Raw genomic sequence first — 23,254 nt, 5'->3', positions numbered from 1 at the left:
AGACAGCAGTTTCGAGGTGTTTGCCCCTCATCTGCACAGAGCAGAGAGTACTGGCTTAACTGGGTGAGAGGCCTGTGTCCGGGTCAGGGGGAAACTAACTCTGATTAGGGAGAGAGAATCCCTGACCCTATTACTCTACTACACCTGCTAGTAAATTATTTGCCATGTAGAAATATCATTTCTACCAAAAACTGTGATTGATCAGGTTAGTGATGTCTGACTGCTATTATTTTGAACACAACTGTATCTACAACATTGTTTTATGAACCAATAAAAAATAAGAAAACCCTGTCCACAACCACATGTGGCTGTGGTTTTATCAGCCTTTAGAACATAACCTAATATTAACCTGCTTTAACTATCTAGATATTCAGTGAGTGACTTTCTCTCTATAATTTCTTGTTTTTCATACATTTTCCCAAATAAGACATGTGCGCAAAAAAGTAAACCTGAAATCCAAATGTTCTTTATTCAGTCAAAATTTCTTAAACACATCTGTATCCTTTTGCAACTTTGGTTACATGCCACTGTTGCCTCAATATTTCTTTAGTTCTCAGAGCAATCTTCAATAGGATCCCTTGGTGTGAAATATACTTCTGAGCCTACTGTGAGCAAAGATGGGTATGAAGAACATGTTGAATTCTGAAGGTACATTCCAAAAGTAGTCTGCAAAATAAACAGTGGAATAGTTAAAAAAAAAAAAGGATCTATTTGTATGGGCTACTAATAGAGCAAGTAAACACTATGGTGGAGTCTTAGGCCGCTTTGAGACAAGCGTATTGAGATCTGTCAGTATTCTGGCTCAGGATTCCTGATGATATACCATCACAGTGGCGTAGCATGGGGGGGGGGCATGGGGGCCATTGCCCCGGGCGCAAAATTGAAGGGGGCGCCAGGCAGCACACACTTCAATGAGGGCCAGCGGAGCCTATGGCTCCCGTCCCCTCCGTTCTTCCTCATAGGCTTAAGGCTAGTTTCCTGAAGACTTTGAGGCAGTAGAGCGACGGTAGTGACTAGAATGGAGTTTCTCCTGGCAGGTATGATGTCAGGGGAAAAGGCAGAGTCTCATCATCCAGGGGGCAGGCCTCAAGATTTGCAGGAGATTCTACAAAGCACATCGTTGGAGAGAGGAGCAGAGGCTGCAGGTCGGTGTGTGGAGGAGAATATTGACTGTTATTTTTACTTGGGGGGCTTTTTGCAGGGGCTGAAGGTAGGAGAAATAATTCTTGTAGTGGAGACTGTATGTTAGAGGGGTCTGAAGAGGGGGGGTGGTGATATTATTTACATAGGACTGTATATTGGAGGCAGGAAGAGTGATGGATTTTACATGGGACTGTTTGCAAGAAGTGCTGGAAGGCAGGGGGAGTGATGTATCTTACATGGGACTGTATGCTGGAGGGCCTGAAGGCAGGCGGCAAAGAGAGGGAGGGTGATATTATTTACATGGGACTGTATGCTAGAGGGGCTGAAGGCAGGGAAGTTTTGCATTTTACATGGAACTGTATGTTGGAGGGGCTGAAGGAGGGGAGTGATGTATATTATATGGGACTGAATGCTGGAGGGGCTGAAGGCAGGGAAGTGATGTTTCTTACATGGGACTGGATGCTGGATGGGCTGAAGTCAGCAGGGGGTTGTATCTTACATGGGACTATATGCTGGAGGGGCTGAAGGCAGGAGAGTGATGTATCTTACATGGGACTGTATGCTGGAGGAGCTGAAGGCAGGGGGAGTAATGTATTTTACATGGGATTGTAGGCTGGAGGGGCTGAAGGCAGGGGAGTGATTTATTTTACACGGTACTGTAAGCTGGAGGGGCCAAAGGCAGGGGGAAAGTTGTATCTTACATGGGACTGTATGCTGGAGAGGCTGAAGGCAGGGGGAGTGATGTATTTTACATGGGACTGTATGCTGGAGGGGCTGAAGGGGGACAGAATTATTACTGTAATACAGAGGGGGCCATAACTATTAAAATAATACTAGAGAGGGGGCCATTATAATATTAATAATAATACAGAGGGGGCAATAATAATAGTGATAATACAAAGGGGCCATTAAATATTATACAAACCGGATTCCAAAAAAGTTGGGACACTATACAAATCGTGAATAAAAACTGAATGCAATGATGTGGAGGTGCCAACTTCTAATATTTTATTCAGAATAGAACATAAATCATGGAACAAAAGTTTAAACTGAGAAAATGTACCATTTTAAGGGAAAAATATGTTGAATCAGAATTTCATGGTGTCAACAAATCCCCAAAAAGTTGGGACAAGGCCATTTTCACCACTGTGTGGCATCTCCCCTTCTTCTTACAACACTCAACAGACGTCTGGGGACCGAGGAGACCAGTTTCTCAAGTTTAGAAATAGGAATGCTCTCCCATTCTTGTCTAATACAGGCCTCTAACTGTTCAATCGTCTTGGGCCTTCTTTGTTGCACCTTCCTCTTTATGATGCGCCAAATGTTCTCTATAGGTAAAAGATCTGGACTGCAGACTGGCCATTTCAGTACCCAGATCCTTTTCCTACGCAGCCATGATGTTGTGATTGATGCAGAATGTGGTCTGGCATTATCTTGTTGAAAAATGCAGGGTCTTCCCTGAAAGAGATGACGTCTGGATGGGAGCATATGTTGTTCTAGAACCTGAATATATTTTTCTGCATTGATGGTGCCTTTCCAGACATGCAAGCTGCCCATGCCACACGCACTCATGCAACCCCATACCATCAGAGATGGAGGCTTCTGAACTGAGCGTTGATAACAACTTGGGTTGTCCTTGTCCTCTTTGGTCCGGATGACAGATTTCCAAAAAGAACTTTGAATCGTGACTCGTCTGCCCACAGAACAGTCTTCCATTTTGCCACACTCCATTTTAAATGATCCCTGGCCCAGTGAAAACGCCTGAGCTTGTGGATCTTGCTTAGAAATGGCTTCTTCTTTGCACTGTAGAGTTTCAGCTGGCAACGGCGGATGGCACAGTGGATTGTGTTCACTGACAATGGTTTCTGGAAGTATTCCTGAGCCCATTCTGTGATTTCCTTTACAGTAGCATTCCTGTTTGTGGTGCAGTGTCATTTAAGGGCCCGGAGATCACGGGCATCCAGTATGGTTTTACAGCCTTGACCCTTACGCACAGAGATTGTTCCAGATTCTCTGAATCTTCGGATGATGTTATGCACAGTTGATGATGATAGATGCAAAGTCTTTGCAATTTTTCGCTGGGTAACACCTTTCTGATATTGCTCCACTATCTTTCTGCGCAACATTGTGGGAATTGGTGATCCTCTACCCATCTTGGCTTCTGAGAGACACTGCCACTCTGAGAAGCTCTTTTTATACCCATTCATGTTGCCAATTGACCTAATTAGTGTTAATTGGTCTTCCAGCTCTTCGTTATGCTCAAATTTACTTTTTCCAGCCTCTTATTGCTACTTGTCCCAACTTTTTGGGGATTTGTTGACACCGTGAAATTTTGAATCAACGTATTTTTCCTTTAAAATGATACATTTACTCGGAATAAACGTTTGATCTGTCATCTACGTTCTATTACAAATAAAATATTGACATTTGCCATCTCCACATCATTGCATTCAGTTTTTATTCACAATTTGTTTAGTGTCCCAACTTTTTTGGAATCCGGTTTGTAATTGTACAGAGGGCATTATACTTATGGGCACCATGGGGGGAGGGGAAGTCTGTTATCTAAGGATGATGGTAAAGTGAGAAATCTAAAACATTTTCTGTGAAACTCTGCAGAGATGAGACGAGGCTGAAAGAAGGTATCATGACGGTCCTATCTCCGAATGAAGACGCTGAGGAAAGTCTACATCACAGGAGATGTCACTGGATGTAACAGATATGGTGCTGTATTCTCCTGTATATTTCATAGCAATGTATGTTTTGTCCATCCAAATATTGTTTTTTTGTGTGTTTTTTTGGGGGGATATAGAATTTGGCCCACACTGCCAAAGCCTGGCCCCAGACTTCAGGTCACACTGTGTGTGTTCTGAATTTTGGGGCCTCACACCCATCTACTACATTATCTGTACTCAGAGAGTTATCACTGTGTTATCTGTGGAGTTACGTAGGACTGCAGGTGACATCTACTGCATTATTTGTAAAAAGGGGTCTGGTCAGAGGTTGGGGGGGGTGCAATACTTGACTTGCCCCAGATGCTGGCAACCCACGCTACGCCACTGTACCATCAGTATTGTAATCAGTATTGCTTAAGGATTTCAGCAGGATTTCCATGCATATTTCTTCCTCCCTTCATTATTTATGCACTGCTCAGTCTGTAATGTGCGTATTTGGATACAAATCCAAACAAAACTTGGACATGCTTTGGATTTCAAATACTGACGGAAATTATACGCCCATGCGAATAGCTCTATTCATTAACATTATTCCAGGACATAAAATCCAGACTATATACACACTGCAAATACGCTCGTCTAAAAGCGGCCTTAAGAGGACTCATACGCCACTGAGCAACATGACTTATTAGAGATGACAGAATTGACTCTAAATTAGGCCTCTTTCACACTACCGTATAACTATTTCAGTGTTTTGCGGTCCGTTTTTCACGGATCCGTTGTTCCGTTTTTTTGCTTCCGTTGTGTTTCCATTTTGGTTCAGTTTTTCCGGTCCGTTTTTCCGTATGGCATATACAGTATACAGTAATTACATAGAACAAATTGGGCTGGGTATAACATTTTCAATAGATTGTTCCGCAATAAATGGAACGGATACGGAAGACATACGGATGCATTTGTTTTTTTTTGCGGACCCATTGACTTTAATGGAGCCACAGAACGTGATTTGCGGCCAAATATAGGACATGTTCTATCTTTCAACGGAACGGAAAAACGGAAATACGGAAACGGAATGCATATGGAGTACATTCCATTTTTTTTTGCAGACCTATTAAAATGAATGGTTCCGTATACAGACCGTATACGGAACGGAAAAAACGGCCCGCAAAACGGAAACAAAAAACAGTAGTGTGAAAGAGGCCTTAATCAAATTAGTTAAAATTTTCCCAAAAACTTTGGTTTCCAACAATTCTAAAGTTTTAGGGATTCATCCTGCATGAATTGATCAAAATAGAGTCCGCAAATCAAATCTGATGACTGAATCGATAGAATAACATCCAAAACAAATTTCAGGAAATTCACTAATCTCTATGGCTTGTGAACTTAAGTACCATTGGCCATATTCCCCAACATGGTACACTCATTTGAGGAATAACGTCAGTATGTATCTTTTCTCTTTAGAAAAGTGTTCTTAAATCTTCATAGTCCATTATCTTTACAATTACATATAAAAGTCCTTTGCCGAACACCCCTTAAAAAATAAGTCCCAACTTTCTGCATCTCATTCATCCCTCCTGAAGCCAAAATAAATAAATAAACAAAACAAAGAGCTCATATGCCTAATTTTGCAACTGGTCAAACGATGAAAGATTTTTGGACACTGTGGGAGAGATTTGTGCTCGGATCGGCTCATGATGAGAGGGTCCCCTACCTAAGCCTATACTCCCCCCCCCCCCCCTACCTAGAAGCAGCAGAGTTATGCCGGAACTGCTTATCAAAGGGTAGCCTAAAGGGGGCCACACTAATGATGAGTCCTGAGAAGAAGGGAGGGCTTCTGGGTAGGTCGAAAGCATTCGAACCAACAAGTGGGGGAAGGGGAGCCAGGTTTAAATAATTAAAGCCCCGCCTCCCCTCACACAAACACGCCACTCTTAATTGCCTACCACTTGTGCTCGGATCGGCTCATGATGAGAGGGTCCCCTACCTAAGCCTATACTCCCCCCCCCCTACCTAGAAGCAGCAGAGTTATGCAGGAACTGCTTATCGAAGGGTAGCCTAAAGGGGCCAAAAGAACCATGCATAGGAGTTTGAAAAAACTTGATAACAGAAACTACAAAACCAAAACTCGAAAGCCAGTGATATTTCGTATAAGGATCCAGGATATAACGCATGGAACACGCGGAACTGCGACGACCCAACCGTTTGATGACATGTACTGGCACCTTATGCATGGACGCCGCAGCTGCCGCGCCCATGCGGAAGGAATGTCCTGTGATCCAGAGAGGACTGACCCCTGAACCTGTCAACTAAACCTGAATGTACGCAAGAAAGGCCGCGGTGGTTAGTCGGGCATTGCCTAGTTCGAGTACGGGAGAACATGCCGCTTGGACTAAATACTACGCAGCCAAGCCTCCAAGGCCTGCACCGGACACCATCTGCTGTCCGTGGGAAAGTATCTGACCGCCACCGATTCCCCCAGCCGTGACGTCTTGGATGAGGCCAAGGTGAGAACATAGCGTATTGGTGCCCATGAGCTCGCCTGACCTGAGGAATCCATGGAAGGCCAGGTACAAGGCTGTTTCTACCAGAGCGCTAACCTGCTGCCCGAACGGTTTACCCCACAGTTTGTCTGTCACGGCCTGAACAAGCTACCGGTAAATGGCTGACGCACATGTCGTTTCACAACAGACATCTTGCTCAAACCCTTCAACGCCGCTTTGATCGGGTGGGCGGAGAAGAGTGACGGTAGGTCCGGATGTAGCATGTACCAATGGTGCTGAATAACTGCCATGTATAGTTAACAATGCTATAGGACAGGTTTAATTGGGAGTGGCAAAACCCCGACGAAGCCCAATAGGTGAGTGATAGGCCCCCTTACAAGCTGTCTTGTAAGCCCTCAGAGTATTACTGGCCAAGGAATTGGCCATCAGTCTCTTAGCTATGGTGAGATGAGAGACTAGTCCCAGCGCAGCTGGGCCTGGTGAGGAATCTTTTTTTTTTTTTTTCTCCATGCGTGAGAGACTCTAATGGCGGAGTCATGTGTGTAAACCTAAAGCGGAGAAGCCATGCGCGAGAGACTAATGGCGGAGCCATGCGTGAGAGACTAATAGCGGAGTCATATGTGTAAAACTAAAACGGAGAAGCCATGCGTGAGAGACTCTAATGGCGGAGTCATATGTGTAACCTAAAACGGAGAAGCCATGCGTGAGAGACTCTAATGGAGGAGTCATATGTGTAACCTAAAACGGAGAAGCCATGCGTGAGAGACTCTAATGGCGGAGTCATACGTGTAAAACTAAAACGGAGAAGCCATGCGTGAGAGACTCTAATGGCGGAGTCATATGTGTAAAACTAACACGGAGAAGCCATGCGTGAGGGCTTCTAATGGCGGAGTCATATGTGTAACCTAAAACGGAGAAGCCATGCGTGAGAGACTCTAATGGCGGAGTCATATGTGTAAAACTAAAACGGAGAAGCTCTGCGTGAGAGACTCTAATGGCGGAGTCATACGTGTAAAACTAAAACGGAGAAGCCATGCGTGAGAGACTCAGATGGCGGAGTCATATGTGTAACCTAAAACGGAGAAGCTCTGCGTGAGAGACTCTAATGGCGGAGTCATACGTGTAAAACTAAAACGGAGAAGCCATGCGTGAGAGACTCAGATGGCGGAGTCGTATGTGTAACCTAAAACGGAGAAGCCATGCGTTAAAGATTCTAATGGCGGAGTCATATGTGTAAACCTAAAACGGAGAAGCCATGCGTGAGAGACTCTAATGGCGGAGTCATATGTGTAACCTAAAACGGAGAAGCCATGCGTGAGAGACTCTAATGGAGGAGTCATATGTGTAACCTAAAACGGAGAAGCCATGCGTGAGAGACTCTAATGGCGGAGTCATACGTGTAAAACTAAAACGGAGAAGCCATGCGTGAGAGACTCTAATGGCGGAGTCATATGTGTAACCTAAAACGGAGAAGCCATGCGTGAGAGACTCTAATGGCGGAGTCATATGTGTAAAACTAACACGGAGAAGCCATGCGTGAGGGCCTCTAATGGCGGAGTCATATGTGTAACCTAAAACGGAGAAGCCATGCGTGAGAGACTCTAATGGAGGAGTCATATGTGTAACCTAAAACGGAGAAGCCATGCGTGAGAGACTAATGGCGGAGCCATGCGTGAGAGACTAATGGCGGAGTCATATGTGTAAAACTAAAACGGAGAAGCTCTGCGTGAGAGACTCTAATGGCAGAGTCATACGTGTAAAACTAAAACGGAGAAGCCATGCGTGAGAGACTCAGATGGCGGAGTCATATGTGTAACCTAAAACGGAGAAGCTCTGCGTGAGAGACTCTAATGGCGGAGTCATACGTGTAAAACTAAAACGGAGAAGCCATGCGTGAGAGACTCAGATGGCGGAGTCATATGTGTAACCTAAAACGGAGAAGCCATGCGTGAAAGATTCTAATGGCGGAGTCATATGTGTAAACCTAAAACGGAGAAGCCATGCGTGAGAGACTCTAATGGCGGAGTCGTATGTGTAACCTAAAACGGAGAAGCCATGCGTTAAAGATTCTAATGGCGGAGTCATATGTGTAAACCTAAAACGGAGAAGCCATGCGTGAGAGACTCTAATGGCGGAGTCGTATGTGTAAAACTCACACGGAGAAGCCATGCGTGAGAGACTCTAATGGCGGAGTCATATGTGTAACCTAAAACGGGGAAGCCATGCGTGAGAGACTCTAATGGCGGAGACATATGTGTAAACCTAAAACGGAGAAGCCATGCGTGAGAGGCTCTAATGAAGGAGTCATATGTGCAACCTAAAACGGAGAAGCCATGCGTGAGAGACTCAACATATTTTTTTTTTTTATAAACTATAAACCACTTAAGCAGCTCCCGTATGGGCACAGCTCTGAGTACGAGCATGAAGAGCATGGTATAACGCAGATCACCTGCACGTACTAACTAACATCCTGTGCCTAAATAACCCCCTTGGAACCTTATGTACGGCCGGCAGCAGGAAGCCAGCCACCGCCTATGATTTGCTCCCCCTGACCGAGCCTAGTAGTCCTTCCCCTGATCCCTGCCTACCTAACGGCACGGCGGCCCGTGCCAGACTTTACTGAAGATGAGGAGCCTTTACCCCCCAGCCGCGTGGGGAGCTCATGCTGCTCCCTGGCAGAATGCACCAGTGCGGGTGAGCCCCCCTCCTCAGCTAGGGCCGACCCACCGCCGGTTGGACACTCGTACCGCGTGGGGAGCAGCGCCACTCCCTGGCAATGTGCACCGGATCAGAGGGAGCCCTTCCTTTACCGTGGGCCCCGGCCCCCGCTGGTTTGAACCGTGTGCCGCGTGAGGAGCCGCACAGCTCCCTGGCATTGTGCGCCGGTGCGGGAGTGCCCCCCCTCACCTAGGGGCTGGTTATTGTGACTGGAACCCGCTGGGAGACTGAAGCCTGACCAGACCTACCTGTGACCGTGAAGGCTGACCTCCCAGGCCGTGGCTGACCCGCGTGCGTAGTCGTGACGCAACTACCCGTAGATGCCCACCCAGTGCCTGTAGTCAACGGGAGTGCGACCGAGTCTGTGGATGTGACCGACTAGCCCCTGTAGTCGTGAGGGGACCCTACATCGAGAGTAGCGGTAACGGACCATCGCCTGTAGACGTGGTAGTATTACCTCACGAGTCTGTTGACATGAGACTAATGCCTGCAGTCGTGGCAGGCCTATATAATGAGGCTGTATTCATAACAGATTTGTGCCTGCAGTCGTGGCAGGGCTTTAGAGCGGGTCTGTAGTCGTGACAGACTGATGCCCGCAGTCGTGGCAGGACTTTATAACGAGTCTGTAGTCGTGACAGACTGATGCCTGCAGTCGTGGCAGGGCTTTATAACGAGTCTGTAGTCGTGACAGACCTGGCAAAACAAAATTTATATCTATATATTATTATTATATTATTATTTTTTTTCAACTTCCCACCAAAGGCCACGACTGTAGGCGCCACCCTGCAAGACATGCGCCAGTGGCCTGAGCATTGATAGGCCACCATACCCAGTTCCCCAAGCCCACGCAGGAGTAAAAAGGGGGGTGGCCCACGCATGCGCACCACACCTCACTCACCTGGCGGCCATAACAGCCACAAACCCCACAGTATCGCAAAGTAGCCAACCACCTGTGGACCTGAATAAACAAGGACAGACATGTGAGTGAGCGAACCCTGGCTGAGTGACCCTTCACCCACGCAACCGCTCCCTAGCTAACCACCGGCTTGTCGCGGCTGCGCCCGAAACCGACCCACTGACTCCGACGTACCGTATGTGCTATGGGCGGCCAGGCTGCGTGCGCAAGGCGTAGTGGTCATCCCCCTTCCTTGAACCCTCTTTTATTTAATACTTAAATTTTTTTTTTTTTTTCCACTGACGCCTTGCCTTAGTGCCTAGCCACTGGTGCTGAGCAAGGAGCCCAGCACCTGGACTGCAGTACCAGCATGGCCTGTAGGTGTCGCCCTCTCTCAGACCAGGACCTGCTAGAGCGTCGAAGGGCAGTGAGCCGCACTGTGGAGCCGATGGCCGGCGTGACCGATGCGCTGCGTGCGATGGTATGAGAGCGAGAGTGTGACTCGCCGCAATGGAGCCACAGGTGAGGAGGCTGTTGTACAGTTTAGCCTGGGGGACGCTGCATGTGGGAGCGGGGTGCCTGGAGCGGATCGGAAGTGCGGGCAGTCACAGGTGCGGCTGGGGACCGGCAGGCACGCCCGGCAGCATGACATGACATAAATAACGAGACAGGTGTGCAGCCACCCGGCCTACCTATTCTCCGCAGCGATGAGCCCGACGCCGCCGACCACACGAACTAACAACGAGACACGCGACCTCTCTGGAAGGACAGCCAACCCACGAGCCAATTCGAAAGCATTCGAACCGACAAGTGGGGGAAGGGGAGCCAGGTTTAAATAATTAAGCCCCGCCTCCCTTCACACAAACACGGCACTCTTAATTGCCTACCACTTGTCAAGACTGGCGCTTTCTGCATATACCTTGTCATAAATTAGGCGCATTCTCTTGCAGCTCAGAGCTGCCATAGATTTCTGTCTTCATTTACAACAGAAAACTGATGTAAATGAAGATAAATTTGTTGCTGCATCTGGCCACGAACCTTTAAAAGACCTTGCCACACACCCTTTTAGAAAAGTGGCGAGGACACCTGCAACTTTCTAACACCCGTTTTCAGGCTTAAAGGGACTGATAAATCTCCCCCTATACTTATTGACAACCATTTTACAAAATCTGTTTATTTTAGTAACAAAGGAGGGTCTACCACAGCTTTACAAGCAACATTACATCTTTTCAAAAGATTAGAATATCCCAATATACACAATATCGTGTGTAAAGCACCTCAAAGATCTGTTACATAATTAGGGTTAACTCAGTCCAGTCATTTATAATATTGGGACACATCCAATGTGTCCCAAGCCCACAGTACAGGGCTCAGCTCTTTACAGTAGTCCCATAGATTTTGTATGGATCTGTGGTACACATGCTTGATAATCCCTCTACTGAAATGGGGACACAAGACCCTAGTTCTTATGACTAGTGGTTGTCCCAGTAGCTGGACCCTAACCAATTCAATAGTTGTCTTCAATGTTTACTTTACTGTGGTATAAAAAAAGGTCACACATTATGGCTCAAGCCTAAGGCCTCTTGCACATGACCGTGTGCTGGCCGTGCCCGTGCTGCGAACCACAATGCACGGGCACCGACTGTGGGGCAGCCGCATGTGGATCGGGGATTCACTTGAATGGGTTCTGCGATCTGTCCGTTCCTCTAAAAGATAGAACAAGTTCTATTTTTTTTTTTTGCGCAACGGAAGCATGGAATGGAACCCCATGGAAGCACTCCGTAGTGCTTCCGTGGGGGTCCGCACCGCATCTCCGGATTTGCGGACCCATTCAAGTGAATGGGTCCACATCCTTGATGCGGAATGCACTTGGCCGGTGCCCCGTGTATTGCGGAACCGCCGTATGCGGCCCGCAATACGGCCACAGCAGGGCAGCGGCTATGTGCAAGAGGCCTAAATTGTACCTTTTTTTTCCTCTTTGCTTAGCAGGATGGGGTGTGGTCTCCAGTGGCCCAACATATATACTATAATTTTCTGTAAACACCGAAAAATAAATATCAAGCACACTGCATACACAGATTTATATGAAAATTATTCAATATTTTATTAAATATAAGAAAAATTTACAAACATTTAATAGGATATCGACAGATCAGCCACATGGAGGAGACACAACATAGGTCACATAGACAGTAACATAAGCATGTAACAGCAGTGAATATAAGTAAAAACTTTTGAAAGAGGGAAATATTACTGCTCAATGCTTATGCAACCCTGTGCCTTTTGTAATCAAATGCTCTATCCATAATTTGAATTGTTCAAATACCAAAAGTGAAGGACTGGACCTTTCCCTAAATTTTTTTTTACTGTGGTATAAAAAGAAGTCACACATTATGGCTCAAGCCTAAGGCCTCTTGCACATGACTGTGTGCTGGCTTTGCCCGTGCTGCGAACCACAATGCACGGGCACCGACTGTGGGGCAGCCGCATGTGGATCGCGGATTCACTTGAATGGGTTCCGCGATCTGTCCATTCCGCTAAAAGATAGAACAAGTTAGATTTTTTTTGCGCAACGGAAGCATGGAATGGAACCCCATGGAAGCACTCCGTAGTGCTTCCGTGGGGTTCCACACCGCATCTCCGGATTTGCGGACCCATTCAAGTGAATGGGTCCACATCCTTGATGCGGAATGCACTTGGCCGGTGCCCCGTGTATTGCGGAACCGCCGTATGCGGCCCGCAATACGGCCACGGCGGGGCAGCGGCTATGTGCAAGAGGGAAATATTACTGCTCAATGCTTATGCAACCCTGTGCCTTTTGTAATCAAATGCTCTATCCATAATTTGAATTGTTCAAATACCAAAAGTGAACAGTCAATAACAGGATAGATCAATTTTATTATCAATAACCAATTTTACTTTTCCCATTAGCAATAAAAAAAAATATATTGACCAGGTGGGTCATTCTTTTATCTGTTACTAGAGATGAGAAAATCAAGGGAATCATTATGCTAATTCTTGGTGACTTGATTCAGATGAATGTCTCAAAATGGCATTAGTAAAGATTTCATTAACCCAGGCATTTGCTGTCAAAAAGCAAAAACATTTTGGACCTTCTTTAAAAAAAAAAAAAAAAAAAAATCCTACAGTGCAGCTTGTTTTTAAAGAGGCTCTTTGTTACTACCAGCAGCCATGCATTTACTGATAGTCATATATGTCACTGTCACATTAAAATTACTTATGCTGGTTGGCGTTAAATGGTCATCGAGTTATTATAATACTTTTGATATGTCATTGAGAAATATCAAAGATTTTGATTATTGGTAGTCTAAGCACTGCGACCTCTACCAATAACTTGAACAAGCTATCTTTCCTTGCTGCAGGAGACAAGCGAAATAGAAAGTCTATGGGTCCATCTGGATTGCATCCACTGCAGCAAGGAGAGGGTGTAATATGTGAACACTTCTCTCCCCTCATTCTAGTGAGGGGCTCAAAGCTCAGACTTCAATTATCAAAAGCTCTGATGTGTCTATATGAGAGATTAAATGTTTTATGAAAATTGAGTGACCCCTTAAATAGCTTGAAAAGAGTTGCATATCCTCCTAGGAGACCCCAGAATGTCACCCACAACTTTTCTGGGCAATTGGAGTACTTTAAATTTTCGTCAAATTTATTCAGACTCAAATCGAATCGTCCAAACGAATCTGAACTGCATTTCAAGTGATTTGTTCATCTCTATTATCTTACAATATGTATGAAAGTGCAAAAAAATATATAGATAGATATATGTACAAACCGGATTCCCAAAAAGTTGGGACACTAAACAAATTGTGAATAAAAACTGAATGCAACGACTTCCGGTTCCGGCGCTGAGATGGAGGACGCGGAGTAAGTGTGCTCTAACCATCCCTCACCTATAACGAGCTCCGGACGCTGCATACCGGCATAGCAAGGGACGGGACATTGACCCTGACCTCCCTAGAACGTCCTGGCACGAGGCCCATGGACAGATATCTGCTCCGGAGTGGCAGAAAACAGGTACGGAGCGGCGCTGCACTAACTGACGCCAGCATGCCAGACAAGATGGAGGGCTCGGAACCTGGGTCCCCTTCGAGTGCTGTGGAAAGCGTAATAGATGCCCTAACAAGCTCGCAGCCCGAAGACCCATCAGACATGGCCAAAATAAATTATAAATCGCTGGCCATAGAAGTAGCCAGACACCTGGCTCCAGACATCAAGGAGACACTCTCCAAAACGCTGGCAATGTCCCTACAGCAGCTGAATGAGAATTCAGCTGCTGTAGGGACATTGCCAGCGTTTTGGAGAGTGTCTCCTTGATGTCTGGAGCCAGGTGTCTGGCTACTTCTATGGCCAGCGATTTATAATTTATTTTGGCCATGTCTGATGGGTCTTCGGGCTGCGAGCTTGTTAGGGCGCAGCATGACACGTGTCTGGTGGACCTAGAGCAGCGATGTACCTCTTTAGAAGAAGAGAACTCTAAATCAAACCTGGCTATCCAGGAGTTACAGAAACATAACATCATCCTGAGAGACCGTCTTGAGGACTTAGAGAACCGTTCCAGGCGGAATAATTTGAGACTACTAGGCCTACCCGAGGTGGTCAAAGCGCAGGCCCTTAAAGAGATTTGTGAAATCGACTTACCACGGGCCCTGGGGCTAGATGGAAAGCACAAAGTGGAGCGGGCACATCGGGTCGGACCACCGCCAAACCCACATAGCTCACCTAATCGAGACGGTAACAACTTATTGCAGAGACCCCGTCCAGTCATCATGCGGTACCTGGATTATTGCGACAAGGAGGCGATTCTCAGGGCCTACAGAACCAGAAGAGGTCCCTTGAAGATTAGAGGACAAGTCATTCTGCTATTTGCGGATTATTCCCCTCAAGTAGCAAAACAAAGGAGGGAGTTTAGTGGCCTATGCTCAGCTTTGTTTCGTCGACAAATTAAGTTCCAGCTACAATATCCGGCCACACTGAGAGTAGCCATGCTAGATGGAACGACCGCCATTTTCAGCGACCCCTCCGCAGAGTCAGAGTCGCTGCAGGATATATTGACTGCTGAGGATACACGGGACTTAGCTGACCGGGATAGTATTAAATCCAAGCTGTGGGAAAGATCAAGCAGCCCGAATGGGAATCAACTTCCTCAGAGGGAACGAGATCGCAGAGGCAGAGAACAGCCTCATGGAAGGGGTCGTATTTCCCGCGCCAGTTAAGGACTCAAATTTTGTCTGTTATGGTTTAATGCATTGCAATGTTCTCTCATAAGCAAGTGAGGTTAATATGATAAGCAGTGTGGATAAAGGCGAAGTTATCATTACTGGTGCGAATATGTTTAACTTGTTCTGGTTCTATGCATTTGATGGTGCTAAACAGGCCGCTAGTTTCACCCAGAGGGTGACGTACTATGATGCAATAGTAGGGCAGGACATAGGAGGTGAGAGGTGGGAGGGTCCTGGCAGCTCAGAAAAAAGGAAGCCCTAATAACAAAAGGAAATAGTGTTGAGGAGTAGGGGATTATTAACTGTTGCTGTTAAAGGTAAACATTCTAAGGTTATTATTTGTGGGGGGAGGGAGGTTTTCATCACAATTGCTGGGGATTTGTTGTCCTATTTTCCAGGGAGATATATTGCACCCAAGTGGGTGAAACGGATATAAAGCTTTTCCAAATTACACAGTACTTCACCTAGGAAAGCAGGTACATGAAGGTCATATCATGGAATGTGAAGGGCCTAAGGTCGCCTCACAAGAGGTGGATGGTGCTGCAACATTTGAAGAGGGCCAATCCGGATATAGTGCTTCTTCAGGAGACGCACCTTGCAGAAGGTGATTTTGCAAGAATGAATAAGTTGTGGGTAGGGAACGTATACGGGTCGGCCTCGATTGCTAAGAAGGCTAGGGTACTGATTCTAATTAACAAAAATTTAAACTGCCAGGTCCTGGGATCATCATCTGATGGAGGGGGACGGTTGATCCAAATCCAGATTGTAGCTCAAGATACCCACTACAGTATCTACAATGTATATGGTCCCAACAAAGATAACGAGAGTTTTTTTAAAGATCTAGAAACTAAACTTTTGTCTGACCCTTGCATGAATAAAATAGTGGGGGGAGATTTCAATTCTGTGGTGAGAGATGTGGAAGATAGGCATCGAGGTAACTCCCCAAAAGCAGCTTCAAGCAAACATGACAGAGCACTAGGCAGGCTGATGGAGGGGGCGGTCTTGGTGGATCCATGGCGGCAATTACACCCTGACGAAAGATCCTACTCCTTCTATGCTCATCCACAGGACTCATGGTCGTGTATAGATTATATATTGACTAGCACCAATTTGATGAGAAAGGTGGAAAAGGCTGACATTGGCGACTTGGTGATATCAAATCACTCCCCAATTTGGATACAGGTAAGAGATACATACCCTAAGGGACCCGATTATCTGTGGAGATTCCCCGCAAATTTGACAGCTAGTGAAGATTTTACCAACAAACTAATAGCATGGCGGGAGGAATACATGGGAGACAATCAGGAGCATGTGGACTCACCGGAGTTGTTGTGGAATGCCTCTAAAGCGGTCATACGGGGGAAGATCATGAGTTATGTTTTTGGTAGACGAAAGCAGACTCAAACACGATTAGAGCAAACAAGTTTGTTAGTAAGAAGCTCTTGCCAGGAATATAGGAAGAACCCCACTGCTATGAACAAGCAGAAGTGGATAGATGCCAGGGGAGCCTTTGAGGCCAATGAGAAGGATAGGGAACTGTTAAACAATACAAATCTTACAGCAACATTACATAAATTTGGAAACAAATCTGGACGCCTTATGGCTAATCTTGCAAAAGGAAGACGAACCCCTCAGTTCATATCTGGACTTAAGGAAAGAAAAGGGGGAGTCATTACTGACCCCTCTAAGATAAACTTAATGCTAGGTGATTACTATGAGAAATTATACCAGGATGTCACTAGGCCAGATCTTACAGATTCCCTCTTGGAAAAGGTCAAACTACCCTGTCTCAATATAGAACAATTACAATACCTTAATGGAGAGGTTAGTCTTGATGAACTTCAGTCAGTCATTAAAAAGCTAGGGAACGCTAAAGCACCCGGCCCAGATGGGTATCCCGGGGAATATTACAAGGCATTGTTAGGTCAGGTATCCCCGGTCCTAATAAAATGGTATAATGATGTACTAATCGGCAAAGCATCCCCAGATAAGGAGAATATCTCTTATATCAAATTACTACCCAAGCCGGGAAAAGACACCTTATTACCAGGGTCATATAGACCAATTTCACTTATAAATGTGGACACTAAAATACTCTCGAAGATCATTGCAGATCGTTTGGCAACCATCTTACCATCACTCATCGGTAAAGAACAGGTGGGGTTTGTGCAGGGCCGTTCAGCGGTAACCAATATCCGTACTGTATTAACAGTGCTGGATAGGGTTCGTCACCAACCACGGCCCGGAGAGGCTCCAGCCATGCTCACCTTGGATGCTGAGAAAGCTTTTGACAACGTGAGATGGGCATGGCTGGAGGCAGTATTGGATAGGATGGGATTCACAGGGACTTTCAGGGTTTTCCTTTCACAATTGTACAGGCTCCCTAGGGCACGGATATTTACTCCGGGGTTTTTATCCAAACCTTTCCACCTCCAAAAGGGGACACGTCAGGGGTGCCCCCTATTACCCCTTTTGTTTAATCTTTCTATAGAGCCATTAGCTAGGTTTTTATGTCACTCTGATCTATATTAAGGGATAGGGATAGGCACTAGGCAACTAAAGATCGCGCTGTTCGCAGACGATATAATGCTATTTATAGCTAACCCTAAAAAACATGTAGAGCAGATTTTTAATGCACTGAATCACTTCGGATCCTATTCAGGGTATAGATTGAATGCGTCAAAGTGTGAGCTGTTGGCTCTATCCCAGAAAGATACAGGGAAATATCAGTTGCCTAAACATCTGAGCATAGCAAAGGCACAAGGGAGCATCAAGTACTTGGGCATAAAAATTGGCAACGACCCACACTCACTGTATACCCTGAAATTTCCCCCTCTCATTGCCAAGATTGTGCAAGAGTTAGATAGATGGCAGGGGCTACCGTTAAACCTGGTAGGTAGATGTCATCTTATTAGAATGATGAGTATGTCCAAACTTCTCTATCCACTCCAGACCATCCCACTTCTCCTTCGCCATGCAGATGTCCAACTGCTGGAAAGCAAGTTCATCCGTTTCATCTGGCAAGGTAAAAGACTCAGAATTTCACTTGACAAACTAAAACTTAGAAAGGAAGAGGGAGGTCTGAACTTTCCAGACATTAGAGGCTACAACCTGACGTGCATAAGTAGACACATCTTGGATTGGGTCAACGGGACGTCTCATTACTCAAACCTAGCCTTAGAACGGGAGTTAGTACGTCCCTGGGACCTGGTGGCTTTGCTTCATGCTAAAAGACCCACTTTACCTGTGTGCATCAAAACTTCTCTAGTAGTAAGAGACACGACGGTAGTCTGGAAAACTCTTAGAACTCACTTTCATCTCCCATACCAGATTTCTAAACACCTCCCCTTAAGGGGGAACCCCTCTTTTGTACCAGGCAGGGACAATGCATTTTTTAAAGAATGGGCCCTCAAAGGGATAAATAAAGTAGGAGACCTGTTTCATGAGACTGAAGGGAGGTGGGCGACTTTGCAAGAATTAAAAAAGAAACTGGCACTGGGAAGCTCCTCATTTATGCAATATATCCAAGTTAGAAACTATTGTAGGAGGTTAGCTAGTGACTTGTCAAAGGAGTGGAAACCCAATGATTTTGACTCGTTCCTAAACGTCAAGACAAAGAGATCACTGTCTATGTTACACCAGGCGCTGAGAGATAGGTGGAGAGTTAAAGACCCTAAGGGGATATTTAAAAAATGGGGCCAAAAGCTGGAGGTGGCGGAGATTCACGAAACTGTTTGGTCAGGAATCACAGCTATGCGTAAGGCCATAATAAATGAAACATGGAGGGAAACTCACTTGAAAATTTTGCACCATGCTATATACGGATTCGACCTACCTAGTTCCCCAGCTAGTCCAGGGAGAATAACAGCATGCCCTAAATGTGATACCCCCAAGTCAGATCTGTATCACGGTCTATGGTTATGCTCGAAACTGAGCAGGTACTGGGAAGAGATCGTCCAGATGTTAAGTAAGATTAGCAGGATGAGCATTGCAGTCACACCATCGTTGGCAATACTGCATTGCGATGCTGCAAATCATACAGCTAAACAAGGTTCAGAGGAGAAGGAGGGTGATCTTTCTAAAATACTATTAGTGGGCCATAAACTAATTATGGTTGCTAAAAAATGTCTGCTTCGGCTATGGCTATCAATAGAGGTCCCTACTCTGGAAATGGTGGTAACACAAATGTGTAACTTATTTCATTTGGAATGGTTAGAAGCGCTAAAATGTAAAGAGGTGCTAGGACAGCGACTTTTTCAAACATGGAAACTATTTGTCCTGACGTATATTCCACGCATAGAGTACATGAAAATAATGAGCCCATTCAGGCTAACAGCATGGTATCTAAAAGAGGATCTGAAGGGGGATCTGGGACCATTAAAAGTATCCAGATAATATTCAGCCGTTACTCTCAGATTCACTCGGGGATTGGTACAATAATCAGGCACAAATACTTTCAGAAGAGGGGAGGACAATTTAGTTTTTCTGGAAATCCCTAAAGGTGAAGGCTACATTTTCTTTTCTTCCTTCTCTCTCACCACTTGTATATGCTGAGGCACCTTTATTGTGAGTATGACTCTACTGGAATCTATTCAGGGCAACAAATTGCATCAATTGAAGGTGGGGGGGGGGGGGGGGGAACCGGAGGTATGTAAGTTAATGGGAAAGGGTGATTTAAGGGGGGGGCGGGGGGGGGGAATGAAATGAGACCTCCAATGTAGATTTGAACTGTACTTTATTTTGCTCTTGATAGATGTATTGCAATGCTAATATGAAGAGAATGTATTGCTTCCAAATAGTATGACATTGTATGGAGTCTCACAATACTAATAATCGAGAATATAAAAAAAAACAAAAAAAAACTGAATGCTATGATGTGGAGGATGGAAAAGTCAATATTTTATTTGTAATAGAACGTAGTAGACAGATCAAACGGTATTAATACAAGTAATGTATCATTTAAAGGAAATATACATTGATTCAAAATTGCACAGTTAAACAAATCCCATAAAGTTGGGACATGTAGCAACAAGAGGCTGGATAAAGTATATTTGAGCATATCGAAGAGCTGGAGACCAATTAACTACTTATTAGTCAATGGCAACATAGTTGAGTATAGAAGAGCTTCTCAGAGTGGCAGTGTCTCTCAGGAAGCCTAGATGGGTAGAGGATCACCTATTCCAAATGTTGCGCAGTTTGATAGTGGAGCAATATCAGAAAGGTGTTACCCAGCGAAAAATTGCAAAGACTTTGCATCTATCATCATCAACTGTGCATAACATCATCCGAAGATTCAGAGAATCTGGAACAATCTCTGTGCGTAAGGGTCAAGGCCGTAAAACCATACTGGATGCCCGTGATCTCCGGGCCCTTAAACGACACTGCACCACAAACAGGAATGCTACTGTAAAGGAAATCACAGAATGGGCTCAGGAATACTTTCAGAAACCATTGTCAGTGAACACAATCCACCGTGCCATCCTCCATTGCCAGATGAAACTCTACAGTGCAAAGAAGAAGCCATTTCTAAGCAAGATCCACAAGCTCAGGCGTTTTCACTGGGCCAGGGATCATTTAAAATGGAGTGTGGCAAAATGGAAGACTGTTCTGTGGGCAGACGAGTCACGATTTAAAGTTCTTTTTGGAAATCTGTCATCCGGACCAAAGAGGACAAGGACAACCCAAGTTGTTATCAACGCTCAGTTCAGAAGCCTGCATCTCTGATGGTATGGGGTTGCATGAGTGCGTGTGGCATGGGCAGCTTGCATGTCTGGAAAGGCACCATCAATGCAGAAAAATATATTCAGGTTCTAGAACAACATATGCTCCCATCCAGACGTCATCTCTTTCAGGGAAGACCCTGCATTTTTCAACAAGATAATGCCAGACCACATTCTGCATCAATCACAACATCATGGCTGCATAGAAGAAGGATCCGGGTACTGAAATGGCCAGTCTGCAGTCCAGATCTTTCACCTATAGAGAACATTTGGCGCATCATAAAGAGGAAGGTGCAACAAAGAAGGCCCAAGACGATTGAACAGATAGAGGCCTGTATTAGACAAGAATGGGAGAGCATTCCTATTTCTAAACTTGAGAAACTGGTCTCCTCGGTCCCCAGACGTCTGTTGAGTGTTGTAAGAAGAAGGGGAGATGCCACACAGTGGTGAAAATGGCCTTGTCCCAACTTTTTGGGGATTTGTTGACACCATGAAATTCTGATTCAACATATTTTTCCCTTAAAATCGTACATTTTCTCAGTTTAAACTTTTGTTCCGTGATTTATGTTCTATTCTGAATAAAATATTAGAAGTTGGTACCTCCACATCATTGCATTCAGTTTTTATTCACGATTTGTATAGTGTCCCAACTTTTTTGGAATCCGGTTTGTATATCTTTACATACAGTTTTTACATTGCTATCTCTCTGATGGGTTTGTTGTGTTTTTTCAGCCTAATTATGGCTTGCTTCACTGATAGTGACAGCTCTTTGGATTTCATCTTGAGAGTTGACAGCAACAGATTCCAAATGCAAATGGCACACTTGAAATGAACTCTGGACCTTTTATCTGCTCATTGTAATTGGGATAATGAGGGAATAACACACACCTGGTCATGGAACAGCTGAGAAGCCAACTGTCCCATTACTTTTGGTCCCTTGACAAGTGGGAGGCACATATGCAAACTGTTGTAATTCCTCCACCGTTCACCTGATTTGGATGTAAATACCCTCAAATTAAAGCTGACAGTCTGCAGTTAAAGCACATCTTGTTAGTTTCATTTCAAATCCATTGTGGTGGTGTATAGAGCCAAAAATGTTAGAATTGTGTCGATGTCCCAATATTTATGGACCTGACTGTATATACTTATTTATAATGACCCCTGTAATAATGTTCCCCCCTATGGAACCAAATACCAATTCTAATTGAACCAGGAAATTTATTGGGCGATTAATGGATCAAACATCTGTTGTGAATTTTGCCATTAAGCTCCTTGTTACAGAACAGCAGGTTGTGCAAAAAGTACTGAAACATTGAACAGTTGGACATGTGCATTCAAAAGTTTAGAGAAGGTCACATTAAGTTCACCTGTAAAAAGGTTAAATTTTAGTGCATTTTGGGTTCATCCTGAAATTTCACCCACAAGCCAAATATCCTTAACTTCTTGTGAGTAGTGTATATATATATTTTTATATACAGTACAGACCAAAAGTTTGGACACACCTTCTCATTCAAAGAGTTTTCTTTATTTTCATGACTATGAAAATTGTAGATTCACACTGAAGGCATCAAAACTATGAATTAACACATGTGGAATTATATACATAACAAACAAGCGTGAAACAACTGAAAATATGTCATATTCTAGGTTCTTCAAAGTAGTAACCTTTTGCTTTGATTACTGCTTTGCACACTCTTGGCATTCTATTGATGAGCTTCAAGAGGTAGTCCCCTGAAATGGTTTTCATTTCAAAGGTGTGCCCTGTCAGGTTTAATAAGTGGGATTTCTTGCCTTATAAATGGGGTTGGGACCATCAGTGGCATTGAGGAGAAGTCAGGTGGATACACAGCTGATAGTCATACTGAATAGACTGTTAGAATTTGTATTATGGCAAGAAAAAAGCAGCTAAGTAAAGAAAAACGAGTGGCCATCATTACTTTAAGAAATGAAGGTCAGTCAGTCAGCCGAAAAATTGGGAAAACTTTGAAAGTAAGGGCTATTTGACCATGAAGGAGAGTGATGGGGTGCTGTGCCAGATGACCTGGCCTCCACAGTCACTGGACCTGAACCCAATCGAGATGGTTTGGGGTGAGCTGGACCGCAGAGTGAAGGCAAAAGGGCCAACAAGTGCTAAGCATCTCTGGGAACTCCTTCAAGACTGTTGGAAGACCATTTCAGGGGACTACCTCTTGAAGCTCATCAAGAGAATGCCAAGAGTGTGCAAAGCAGTAATCAAAGCAAAAGGTGGCTACTTTGAAGAACCTAGAATATGACATATTTTCAGTTGTTTCACACTTGTTTGTTATATATATAATTCCACATGTGTTAATTCATAGTTTTGATGCCTTCATAGTCATGAAAA

At 44.9% G+C, this 23,254-nt stretch overlaps 1 protein-coding gene across 3 annotated transcripts in view; it reads right to left on the bottom strand.

Moving 5' to 3' along the window:
• Nucleotides 1-460: 460 nt before the first annotated feature.
• Nucleotides 461-23,254, bottom strand: part of MOCOS (molybdenum cofactor sulfurase) — a 1,795,153-nt gene continuing 1,772,359 nt past the window's right edge. For all 3 annotated transcript variants that reach the window (XM_040432351.1, XM_040432352.1, XM_040432353.1), the window contains one exon: nt 461-666. In XM_040432351.1, coding sequence (XP_040288285.1) covers nt 547-666 — 120 coding nt within the window. In that variant the 3' untranslated portion in view covers nt 461-546. The remainder of the gene's footprint in view (nt 667-23,254) is intronic.

This window comes from Bufo bufo, chromosome 5, assembly GCF_905171765.1.
Source record: "Bufo bufo chromosome 5, aBufBuf1.1, whole genome shotgun sequence".
In the NCBI taxonomy this organism is placed as follows: domain Eukaryota; kingdom Metazoa; phylum Chordata; class Amphibia; order Anura; family Bufonidae; genus Bufo; species Bufo bufo.
Note: the sequence above shows the minus strand (reverse complement) of the source record. Positions and strands in the feature narration are given on the sequence as shown.